This window comes from Panthera pardus, unplaced genomic scaffold (assembly GCF_024362965.1).
Source record: "Panthera pardus isolate Hobbes unplaced genomic scaffold, ASM2436296v1 HiC_scaffold_3, whole genome shotgun sequence".
Classification (NCBI taxonomy): Eukaryota; Metazoa; Chordata; class Mammalia; order Carnivora; family Felidae; genus Panthera; species Panthera pardus.
The window spans coordinates 45,352,214-45,364,942 of NW_026526876.1; the positions used below are offsets into that span (position 1 = coordinate 45,352,214).

A 12,729-nucleotide genomic window follows, 5' to 3' on the forward strand; every position below is an offset into this window, starting at 1 on the left:
AAGAAAAATGCAGACATTTCCTGTTCTCTGGAGGTGGGTGGGGTAGAGTGGAAGGCAGGCACCCTCCCAATGGGCACATGCATTAAGGCTCACTCCCACAAATAGCCCCTTCAGCCACCAGAGGGGCTGCTGCCTAGAAGCTAAGACCAGGCCTGACTTGCCAGTGATCTGGTGAGGGCTTTGGTTCTCTCCTCTGTAAGGTGAGAAATATGGATGGCCTGAATTTTAAGCTCCTCACATCTCTGCCATACTTTGGTTCCCACGTCTAGGGGGTTCTATTCACTCCCCCTCCAGTCTAGACTGACTAGAAATGGCTTATTCTCACCTCTATCCCAGGAGCCTGCGTGCCAAACACCAACCTCCCTTCTCACAACTGTGCTTAGGGTCGGCCTCCATCGCTCTTGGTGATAAAGAGCAGCTGGAGCTCCAGCTGGGAGTTTAGGTCCTGTGGCCTTGAGACTCGGGAACAAAGGCTGAGCTGCGTGGGGAAGGGACTTTTCCTGAATGTAAGGGGAGGGGGAGCCCTTGGGGCTGTTTGTGCCTATACCTCTCTGTGGAGCAGGCTGTTCCTCTTCTTCCTACAGATCTGGGGGGAGGAAAGGGGTCCTGTCTTTTCCTCTGAGGCTGATGACTTCACCTCCTTCCCTGCTTCTTCCTCAGGTTAGGATCTCTACCCCTTCCCCAGCTGCTCCCCGGGTCTGAATCTCCTTCCCTCTCTCTTCCTTTATTCTTCTTGGGATTGGGGTCTTTATACCCCTCCCTCTGTCTAAGCCTTGCCTCTTTATTCCTTTTTAGGCCTGGCCTCCTAGCCCTGGTAGAAGGGTCTGCATTCTTCTCCTTCTTTCTCTTCTTAAGGCCACATTCCCTCCCCCAACCCTTTCCAGCTCCCCCTCCCTCCGCCCCGAGGCATTGTGGGAGGAAACAAGATGTGGGGCGAGAGAGGCGCGGGGAGAAGCCCGCAGTGCGGGGCCGGGCGGGCGCAGCCAATGGGGAGGGCGGACGGCGGCGCGCGCGGCGGGGGGGCGGGGGCGGGGCGCTATTTCAGTGGGGGCCGCGCGTCGGCCGCGCTCAGCGGCAGAGCGGAGCGGAGCTGTGAGGCGCCAGCGCGGAGCAGGCGGGCGGGTCGGCAGGCGAGAGGCGGAGCGCGGGCGGCCGGGGAAGCTCGAAGGGCCGACGGCGACGGCGAGCGCTCGGCCCGGGGCTGCGGGAACCGGAGACCGCGGCGGCGGCGGCTGCTGCCGGAGGAGCCGAGGGGACACCGCCCCTGCCCGCGCCCAGCCTCAGGCCATCGCTGCTCCCCCGGGGCCCCGCGCAGACTAGCCTCCGTGAAGGTGAGCGGTGGGTGGGGGCGTCCCCGGGGCGGCGGCCCGCACCTGTCGCGTGTAGGCCCACGCGCCGGGCCCAGCCCCGACGCCCGGAGCAGGGCTGGCCTCGGCGTGACGCCCCCGGCGCCCCTCCTTCCCGGGGCTGCGCCACCCCGTGTCCTGGCGACCCCTGGGCGCGGCTGGAGGCCCTGGGCTGCGGAGGTGCGGCTCCCCGCCTCCTCCCCGCCCCCCACCCCTACAGTCTCTGCGCTGCGTGGAGGCCCCTGGTGTTTGGGGCCGAGGGAGAGGGGGTGGAGAGGGCTCGGGCGTGACGCGGCGCCTCCTGCCGCCGCCGCCGCCACCCTCTGGGGCGTCCTTCCTGCAGCGAGGACGCCCAGTCACTCCGGCGCTGCTCCAGGCCGGGCGGGGGAGGGCGGCTGACCGGCCGGGGCGGAGGTGGGGGGAGGATGCTTTCTCCTTCCTCAGGTGCTGGCCTTTGGGGACCGCCGCTCTCTGGAGGATGGCACGGTGGAGGGATAAGCCCCCTTGGAGATCTCAAGGGAGGAAATACAAGCGTTTGTGTGTGTTGGGGGCTGGGGAGGGTAGGGTGGTCCGTCTTTCGGAGGCTTAGCCTTTTCTGTTGCAAAACCGGGGTTAGAGGATGGGGAGCTGTCCTGGAGTGCCCTCTTCGCTTTTCACAGGATCCCCTGGCTCTTGACTGAGGCAGCTGGCCTGGGGCCTTCTGGTCATTCTTCTGTCTGAAGGCCCAAGTCCCCCTTTTTTTTTCTCAGGAGGGAGGGGTTAGGCAGGGCACCTCCCTGTCCTTTTCTCATTGGCACCTTGGACAGGGCAGGTTGGGGCTAGGCCTCCCCTCTCAGACGCCTGGGGGGCCAGGGGTGAAGAATCGTAGCATTGTAGTCACAAGACCCAACGTTATGTAACTGCAGGCTCTCTCCTACTAGAGAGTAAGGTGGCTTTTAATTATTGTGACAAAGTTGTTCCTTTGGACTTTGGTGGTGAGGCACTGGAGCAGGTGAGTTTGCTGGGAAAACCGGTGCCAATTTCATGCTTTAACTTCGCAGTCTCTAACCAGGCCCCACCCCCACCCTAGCGTTTGTAAACAGTGCCCCCTTCTGAGTGGTAACCTGGCATAGGGTACCAGGTGATACTAGTTTTCTTCAAATATAAAGAGCCTTATAGTATCAGAACATTCTTCCTGTGCTGCTGTTGTATATCTGCTCAAACTCCTTGAAGTTGCCCCATATCATATTTCAACCATTGGTTTTTAAAATGAAGATGTTGTTTTGCCCAAGGTCATGTAGCTCGTCAGGCCTCGAACAGGGTTCTCCGGACCTTTCCTCAGCACCAGGTGGTGCACACAGACTCCTTGAGGCTCTTTTTCTTTCGGGTGTGGGGCAGAGGATGCTGGTCCACTAACCCTTTGCTTTGCCAGTCTCTGCTGAAGTGGAACCAGCCCTGCTTAGTTTGAAAGTGCCAGACAGAGGTGGCCTTGGGTGCGGTCAAGGGCCGTGTGGCTGGCAGCTGGCATGTATACTTTCTTTGCATCTGGTGCAGGCTGAAGGAGTAATCATGAGTTCTGCTTTCCCTTTCAGTTCACCCAGCTCACAGGCTAGTGTGGACTCAGAGATCAGGGTGGCCTGATACCATATCAGGGTATCATTCCCATATCAAGGTATCATTCCCAGGGGTCTCTCTTTGAGTGGGCAGCTCCCCCCACCCCCGCCTTAATATCAGACAGGGCTGGAATGACGACATCTTTTGTCCACTGGGTTGGATGACAAAATTCCTCTTTGCGGGGGGGGGGTCAGTGTGATGGGACTGTGGTCAAGGACAAGATTGGATTTTGCAGCTCATCTCTGTTCTTGCATCTCACCTCACATGCTATAGACTGCCAGGTGGATCCTGACTAGTTTTATCGGGGTTCCTGTCATTCTAGGAATGGACCATGCAAGGTGTATCCCAGAACTCTGGTTGCTGTAGGATGAATGCCATGGCTTAGATAGCAGAGATATGAAAAAAGACTGTTAATAATTTCTTGCCTTTTGTTAGCTCTATCACTATCACTGGGCATTGACAACCTTTTTCTGTGAAAGACCAGATAGCAAATATTTTAGGCTTTATAGGCCATGCATTCTCTTTGCAACTAACTACTCCATTCTGCCATTGTAGCCTGTTTCTGTAAAACTTTATTTACAGAAACAGATGGTGGGCTGAATCTGGCCAACCCCAGTGTAGACTGTCCTTGTTTGCAGATGTTCTCATATTAACCTTAATTAATCCTTATAGAGGATAGAGAGCTATCCTCATTGCTAAAATGGAAGTAATGAATGCAGTAAGGCTAAGTGACTTGCCCTTAGACTACAAGACTTCATAGTCAGGACCAGAAGTCAGGCCTACTGATTCCTAGTCCCATCTTGTTTCCACTATGATACCAATGATGCAATAATGGTCATTAAATTAAGGATTTATTGTGTTCAGGTGTTAATGCCACCTAGTTTACCCTTGATAACCCTTAGTCTCCATTTTAAGATGATGGTATGAAAGCACAGAGGTTAAGTAACTTGCCCAAGGACACAACTAGTAGGTTATAGATACGTTGTAATGTCTTGGCAATTGATGCTTTTGAAAATATCAGAAATAAATAAGTTAGAAACACCTCATTTTACAAATGATTAAAAACTGATGGCTAATTATGTCTTTTTTACTATCTACCTTGTATTTCCCAGGCTTGGGAACCATGTCTTTGCTTAAAGCTTAGGACCTCCTCCTAATTAATACCTCATGTCTTTGTTTTCTGTTGCCCTCACTCTCTGTACTCAGCTCTCCCACTGAGGCTCCACATTCAGCTGCTAATGCTCATTGCTTAGCGCATGGGGCTGTCAGCTTCACCTCTCTGCTTCTTCTGCAGTGTCACGATGTCTGACCGGAAGGCAGTGATCAAGAATGCAGACATGTCTGAGGACATGCAACAGGATGCCGTTGACTGCGCCACGCAGGCTATGGAGAAGTACAACATAGAGAAGGACATTGCTGCCTATATCAAGAAGGTGCGCCCAGAGAGCTGTGCCTTTTAGCCAGGGATGGGGATGGGCAGCTGAGCTGGGACTTAGGAAAGCAGGTATAACCCATGTAAACAAAACCCAGGAGATTGCAAAGCAGACAAATTAGGGAATGATTCTTACCAAAGCCTTCACCTTAGGAATTCTTAACAGGAACTCTGCCAAAGTGTGCGTGTGTGTGTGTGTGTAGATAGTTATGTGATAATAGATAATTTATAGATAATTATTGCAAGGCATTGGGGAGAGAAACTTGGGATCAAATATGACCACATTAATTCAGAAGTATTCAAAATGTAGATAAGGATATTTGAACAGATAATATAAGATCATACACAAATTTTCAGGGAACTGCATCATTTAAAGTGAGCTATCCCTATAATAATCCCTATCATGTGGTGGTTTCTTTTTCTTTTAAAAAGGACACAGGTACTATATCATCTCTTTCTCCTCACCTTCTTAAGAAAAGGGTGGGCTTGAATATATAATATTGGATGAGCAATATGGGCAATAGGTTTAGTCCCTGAAAAATTCCTGAGTGAATGAGTGAATGGATATGGTTAACATGGTGAAGCAGCAGCTGAGCTAGAGGTGAGAAGTGGTACCCAGGGTCTCTGATTTTGTTTCGAATCTATGTCCATTGGTGACGTAATCCAGTCTTTGATATTTTCAACTCTTATATCCCAAAAAGGATGTCTAAGTACAGTGGTATTCTGGTCCATAGAGGTGGTAGGGTATCCTTAAGTTTTCCAGAGTTTTGCTTCTCTATGCAGGTAAAGAGGAAACTCTGGAGTCCTGAGAGACTTTCTGTGTAAGGGGCCAATGGGTGCAGACCCAGCAAGGCTGCTGGGGGTGCTAGCTCCTTGCTGAGTGATGGCCTTATCTGTCCTGTACAGGGAATCTGGAATTATGGACTTTGAGGGTCAGGAGAATCCTTAGATTATATCTGTCCCAGGTTCCTTGTTTTGCTGACTGAGAAAATAAGACCCAGGGAAGTGACTATGGCTCTCCTATCTTACACAGAGTAAGAGTCAGCATTAAGTCTAGATTTGGTGATCCATGCCCTTTCTACTGTTCCCTAATACCTCTTGGAGTCCTGTGGTATAGGGGCTGTGAGGAGTCCAAACAAGTTGAATGTTGAGCACCTAGGGGACAGTCCCAGGGTTGGCAGCTTTGCTAGGCCCATGGTGGAGGGCTGCTGCATGGCAGGGTGCATCTACTCAGCCATCTGTTTCCTGCTGCATGCATGGAGTGACCGGGAATTGCCTGTCTGATTAGGTCATAAGGATTTCCTAGGTTGCTTTGGTGCTGAACTTGTGCCCTTGAGAGAAGTGAAGGAAATTGCCTTGATCTCCTGGCCAATGTCCTTGTTCTGCATCTTACAGCCCACATGGTGTCTGGCACATAGGAATGGGTTTAATGTTGACTTACAAAGAACTGCTTCCTGGTACTCCTGACTTTGGCTGTAGGGTCTTGCTTCTTGGCATTTGGAAATGCTGGTTTAATAATGTGGGAGGCAATGGGTGTCCAGTCAGGGAGGCTCTTCTGTTTTCCACATGCTGCGTGACTCTGGAGTGGTCGTTTATGCCTCTGGCTTCCCTGACTCCTTTGCTAAAGAATCACAGGGTGGGCTATGGAGTAGGGTAGCTAGGAGGAGGGGAGATGATCGGGGTGTAAAGTGCTAGAGAGAAATAACAGAGCCTTTGCGGTGTTCCATTATTAATGAAGGAAGGAGTGTCCTAGCCAGCCTTAACCTGAGCTCCTGAGGTTTGGGGAGCTGAGGCCATGGGCTAGGGGTAGGTGGGGGATGATAACTAAATTAATCAGATTCCTATTCTGATTTCTCATCTTCCAGCTGTCCTAATCACCTTTCTTCTCTCCCTTTTATTCTTCTTTTAGGAATTTGACAAGAAATATAACCCTACCTGGCATTGTATCGTGGGCCGAAATTTTGGCAGCTATGTTACACACGAGACAAAGCACTTCATCTATTTTTACTTGGGTCAAGTTGCAATCCTCCTCTTCAAGTCAGGCTAGGTGGCCACAGTGAAGGTGTCAGTGGCGGCGGCAGCGATGGCAAGCAGGCGGCGTTGCTGGGACTGTTTTGCACTGGGGCCAGCATCAGGATGTCCTCTCCAATGGCTGTGCTACTGCATGGACTGTATACTCGATTTCATGTGTATGTCGCAGTAAACAAAACCAAACTTCTTTCTGTTTAGTTGCCTGGGGAAGAAGGCTGCTTTATGTTTATTTTTCAAGACTTAAAATTTTTTTCTTTGGTTGTATTGCACTAGAAAGTCTCTCCCACTCCTCCCTCTTCTCTTTCTCTCCCTATATAAAATAAAAAGCCCTCCACAAAGTCTGTAAGCCTAGGAGGGCTGGGGAAGGAAATTGGTTTCTGGAGGTGGAAGTAAATGTAGCAGCCTCCTCCTGGCAGCGGATGCTACTTTGGGAGGGCCAGGGGGGCTGCAGGGGGGGCGGCATTAAGATTGGCAGGGAGAGAGGGATAGGAAGGAGGTAGGGGGATTGATCTAGTACCAGGGAGAATATTCCACTGAACTGTGATTTCACGGCTTGGGGCAAAGGGTGGGGTGGGGGGTGGATTCTTTAAGGGGCCCTGAGACGTGTTTGTCTGTGGTGTGTGGGAGTGGGGAGCAGACTTGTCTTGCTGTCTTTGTCAGAAGAGTTTCTAAGTAAGGGCTGTGTCTTTGTGGATTACCTTCTTTTATTCTTCCTGCTGGAGCTCCTGCTAGGAGGATGTTGGAGGTAGGATTAGCTTGATTTTTTTTCCGATTCATTCTTCTCTCCTTCTGTCTGCTCCCTGCTTAGCCCTTGGTTTTCTCATTCCTCTGGAGTTCTCTTAGAGCAGCCCCTGTTAGTTGGCTGGCAAGGGAATTTCTGGTGACTGTAGTACCTTAGTTAAGTCTTAGCAATCAAACCAAATCAATGTCTCCCTTGATTCTCCTCTGTGTATATGTATGTATGTGTGTGTGTGTCTTGGTTTGGGGTAGAGGGGAGGGAGGGGCAGGACAGTGTGGAATCTCTAGGGTGTATGGGTAGATAGGCTGCACAGTTAGTTCTAATTGGGCCTTTATGTTAAAAAATCTCTGGGGCTGAAGATAGTTGTCAACTCCCCAGGCCATCTGGCCCAGACACTGCTTGCTCTATGGCTATCTGCTCCCCAGAAGGCTTTGGGAGGATTATCCATGAGGAGATGGCTATGATGCCATCTGCCCTGGAACTGGTTCTCCATGGAGAGGGAAAGTGACGTTGTGGGTGGTTGCAGCCTCTTGTGGGAGGTAGGGATAGAAGTGATAAAGGGCTGTGAGGACCTTTGGGGGAACTTTGGAGGGGATTAGTCTTGCAGTGGTGAAGCTGGGTATCAGGCGATGGAGCAGGGCCGCTAGTGGCAGGAGATTCCAAGGAGAGTGTGGGGGGAAATCTTGTCTGTTGATCAAACAGGGATGGTGGAGGGAGGGCAGTCATTGCTGACTGAGCTGCTGATTCTTGTAAATCGCATTTAAAACTCTCATGTGTAGGGTTGACACTATGGGAGGGGGGTGGTTGGGATCCAGCTCATTCTTTTTTCTTTGTTTTTCTAAGTCCATCCTTGGGGCTGGTGGGGAGGCAGGAGAATGCCCCCTCCCTAAGCCTTTAGTGTGTGCCGAGTTTTCTTTTTGATGCTGACAGGGGAGGGTGGGTACGGGGATGGTGAGTGAGTTCCCTATATCAAACCCTTCGGTGGGCACAAGATTGAGTGCTTGGTTTTAGGTTTTGTTTTTTTATGATTGTCCAGATCTGTGTTTCCCCCTGCCTTCCCAGACTTGTGTGGCCAGTTGGAAATGTCTGGTTTGTGTTCATCTCTCCCTCATTTCTGGAGCAGGGGCTGAGACCCCACCACATCTTCTATGCTCTGCATCCATGCCTCTTTTGGACATTAAAGGTCGATTGATGCACTTCTGAGCTGTTTGGGTTTTTTTTTGGGGGGGGGGATGGTGGGTAAAAGGGTTGCCCTGGTGGCAGTGATGCCACATGGGTGGGGGTAGAGGGTATCTAGGGTGGAATAGAATTGGGGCTGAAGAGTTAAGACCAGGCAGAGAGACTGATTGGCCTGAATTAGGTCTTAGTTGTAGGGTCTAGTCTGTGGCCCCTTAATGGCATGGGGCGGGGCGGGGAGAGGACTAACCAGTAGTACTCACCCACAGGGCTTTCTAGGTATCTTGGTGGAGATGGCCAGATGAGCCACTTTTTGGGTCTTTGGTGTAGTAGATGTTGCCTCCCCAGTTTCCAGCCCCAGGTCCAGATGGCGGTTTCCAGCTGCTGTCTTAGACCTGAGGAGCTTCTTAGCTTCTTAGAACTTTTGGCCAAAGCTCATAGCCCTCCTACTCTTTTTTCTATGCTTCCCTGAGACCTGGACACTGTCTGTTAGCTAAATGCTGCTTTAGCCACTTAGAAATGGAAAAGTAGGGGATCTTTAGAAAAGTGGAAACACTTTTGGGGGAACGTGAATGATTCCCTAACTCCTAGGTTGTCCTGGTTGTTCCACATGGGGTCTCCTGCTCCCACACACCTGAAGAAATCAATACTTCTGAAAGGATCTGCCCACCCCGAATGCCAAGCAATTATTAACAATCCTCATGGAAGTATCAGGGAACAGAAGTGCTTCGTACTCTTTTCCGTTGCTTCTTACTCAAAAACATGCCCTGAGTTTTTGTGTATGTGTGCCTAGGATGCTGTCACACAGAACAACACAAGTTCTGTGTTTCCAAGGCGTACAACCTTCTAATCAAAGCAGGTCTACACATTGAAAAGCTTTTTCCAATGGTGATAAATGTACAATCAAGGAAATAAACTGGGTAATGAGCTATTAATTATTAGAGATAGGTAGATTGAATTCCCTCAGCTAGGAAGTTGGTGGGCTGGATCTTGGACAAGGCTCGGTCTCTGGGGGCAGTGAGGTCCTAAGGGGCTGTCAAACCCCAAATTCTGTTCTGGCCTTTGGTGTGATGAATAATTTGACAGCTGGAGCACTGAGGGATGAGCGAGGCCGTGGTCCACATTTTGTCTGTGATGGGTGTCTCTAGGGCCCAAACCCCACCCCCTTCCTGCCCTGGTGGGAGAGGCAGTCCAGCTGGCATCTGTGGACAACACATCCCTGCACAGGTAGGTACACTGTGCATCTGGAAGGCTAATCCTGCAACGCTTTGTGGTGAGGATGACCCTGTGGGGCACAGGAAGGGCAGGATGGGAGGATGGGTTACAGAGGGAACTGTGGAAGGCAGATGGACATTGTGGCGTAGAGGAAAGCAGCCACTGTCAGAACTGGGGCCAGGCAAAGAGTGGGATTGTCCATCTTCTTCTACCTCTTTTATCCTGTGCAATCTCTGGGGCCTTTGGCTGGACCTAACTGAAAGGCAGATGGCAAGGCTGAGCAATCTGTAAGGGTCAGCCCCCTCTCAGGGAACAGAATGGAGAATAAATCGAAGGGGGACAAACCAAACCAACATCGTAGGGAGCTGTCTCTGTTGCCATGGATATGTGTGTCTGTCTCTAGAACTCTAGTGTCCACAGGCCTAGGCCTAAGAGGTGGCTGTCCCCTTAACTCTCCCCTCACTTCCTTCATGTCTTTACTCAGACATCCTGTTACCCATCAGAAGGGCCTTCTGACATCCTATATGAAATTGCATTCTCCACCCCCCCACCCCCCACTTCACTACTAACCTTATTACCCAGTTTAATTCAGCACAGAACCTGCCAATGCTTGACATGCATGCTGTTTACTTGTTGGTCTCCCACAACTAGAATATAAACTCTGACAGCAGAGCCATTTTCCCTTTTCTTCACTGCCTTCTTCGAGCACACACAACAGCACTTGTCCTGGAGTAAATGCTTGATAAATGGTGGTGGTTCACATGAAAAATGAAGAGTGTAAGCGAGCCTTAGGGCAGCTCCCCTGCCCTAGGACAGCCCGGCCTTTCCTGAAGAGACTTCTGTCTGGCTTCATGCCCTCTTGCTCCCCAACCTGTGCATCGTCCTGCTGCCTGGAGAGGAGTGAGTGTGTCCCTCCCCAAGTGTGCTCAAGCTTCAGCCCTTTGTTTCTGCCAGCTATGGAAGAATGAAAGCATGTGTTCACTACCCTCCCTTCTCGCTCCTCCCATATACTAAAGATTGAGGAGCTGCCCCTCCCTCCTTGAGGTCTCACCTAGTAAGTCTTCTGGACTTAGGAGAAAAAACAGAATCCCAGAGTCCTGACCTCTTAGGCCTCCCCTGAACTAAAGGTACAGCTTCCCTACCATCCTGGTAACAAAGAGTGACCCATATCACCTGTTGCAGAGGTCAAGTGTACCTGTATGAATATCTTTGTGATGTAATGGGCCTGGTGTCTAGATCCATGTACAGGCATAGTCCTATGCATAGACAGCTGCTGTGCCAATATAGACAGGTTCATAAGGAAAGATCAAAACCCCAGGTCCCTGTGCCTCTCCTTCCTTGCTTTGTCTAAACAAAGGTGTGCAGTGCTTGTGGTGAGGCTGCTAGACGTTGTTCTCTTGAGTTTCCAGAGAGAGGCCAAACATGCAAAAACAGTGTGGTAGTGTGGGTTGAACCCAGTTCTAGAATCAGAAGATCTAGGGTTGAGTCCCAGCTCAAGTCCACTCTGAGGCTCAATTTCTTCATCTGAAAATGGGGATGATACCTATCTACCCTAAAGTATATGACATGTATGCAAAAGTGCTTTGAGAGTGGAAAGCAATGATGAGGAGGACACTGATTATTAGGCTCTGTGACAATAAAGCTTGGGGAAAGAATAAAGGATTCTGGGAAGTCAGGGCCTTCAGATAACCCCTCACACCTTGTACCAGCCTTCCCCTTCATGTCCAAATATACCTGTATTATAGAGAAGGAAATTAGGACCAGATAAGGAAAGAAACTGACCTAACATCACATGGATGTTTGGGACAATTGGGATGCCGACTCCCAGGCCAGTTCTGATGTAAACATTCATGTATATGTTTTTTAATTCTCTTGGGGCATATTTGATTACTTACTTATTTAAAATGTCTTATTGAGAGACAGAGCTTGAGCGGGGGAGGAGCAGAGAGAGACGGAGACAGAGGATCCAAAGCAGGCTCTGTGCTGACAGCAGAGAGCCCGATGTGGGACTGGAACCCATGAACTGCAAGACCATAACCTGAGCCAAAGTTGGACACTTAACCGACTGAACCACCCAGGCGCCCCTTGAAGCATCTTTTATTTTTTTAATGTCAGTTTACTTTGCTATTTTTTAAAAATCTGTATTGAAATTGCCAATTTTTTTCTGTAAGGGTCAGATAGTAAATATTTGAGGCTTCATGGGCCATATGACATTGTATACGTAGTTGTCGCAACTGCTGAACTCTGCCATTGTAGCATGGAAGTGGCTGTGGGCAATATGTAAACAAACGAGCATGGATGTCTTCCAATAAAACCAAACAGGCAGCGGGCCAGATTTGACCTGTAGACCATAGTTTGCCCAACCCTGATTTATTTTTTCTAATGTTTATTTATTTATTGAGAGAGAAAGAGAGCATGAGCAGATGAGGGTCAGAGAGGGAGAGAGAGAATCCCAAGCAGGCTCTATGCTGTCAGCACAGAGCCCGACATGGGGTCTGAACTCACAAACCACAAGATCATGACCTGAGCCAAAGTCAGACGCTTAAGGACTGATCCACCCAGGCACCCCTGCTAACCCCTAATTTAGATAGATTAACATGATTCAGTATTCCAAAGTAGAAAAAGTGGAAATTCTCCCTCCCACTTCTGTCCCCGAGCATTGACTGGGTTTCTCTCCTTAGAAAAAATTAACGTTATGAGATTTGTGTTTCCTTTCAGATACAGTTGATAAAAAGTGTATTTTTAAGTGGCTGTACAATATTCCAATGTGTTGCATGTAGTTTAATAAGCATGAAAGGACTAGGACTCCTGAAGACATGTCCTGAAAGACAGAACACTCTTCTAAGTGTATTGTCCTGACTTGCCCAATGGACTCCTTCATCAGGATAATCTTTTGAACAACTAGGATTTGCCTGGGAGTTTTGGGGATCATGCCTGATGAATATGCTGGGAGATCCCTTTTGGGTCAAAAACAACTCTGACTCTTGGGAGTGCAATATTTTTTTAGGTGGTTTGTGTACCAGTTTCACCAGTAAAATATAACTGGTAGGAAGGATATCTATTTGTTCTATCTATCTATCTATCTATCTATCTATCTATCTAATCTATCTATCTAGTTTCTTACTAGGAATTGGTTTACTTACTTGTGGGGGACAGGTAGACCAGTCTGGAAAATAGTTCAGGCTGTAAGGAAGGTC

The 12,729-nt window shown here is 49.6% G+C and overlaps 1 protein-coding gene across 1 annotated transcript; it reads left to right on the forward strand.

Moving 5' to 3' along the window:
- The first annotated feature begins 1,060 nt into the window (after window positions 1–1,060).
- DYNLL2 (dynein light chain LC8-type 2) lies at window positions 1,061–8,337 on the forward strand. Its single transcript, XM_019415655.2, has 3 exons — window positions 1,061–1,331; window positions 4,234–4,372; window positions 6,281–8,337. Exons 2-3 carry the CDS (start codon window positions 4,241–4,243, stop codon window positions 6,416–6,418), a joined length of 270 nt encoding a protein of 89 aa, XP_019271200.1. The 5' UTR covers window positions 1,061–1,331; window positions 4,234–4,240; the 3' UTR covers window positions 6,419–8,337.
- Window positions 8,338–12,729: the final 4,392 nt, after the last annotated feature.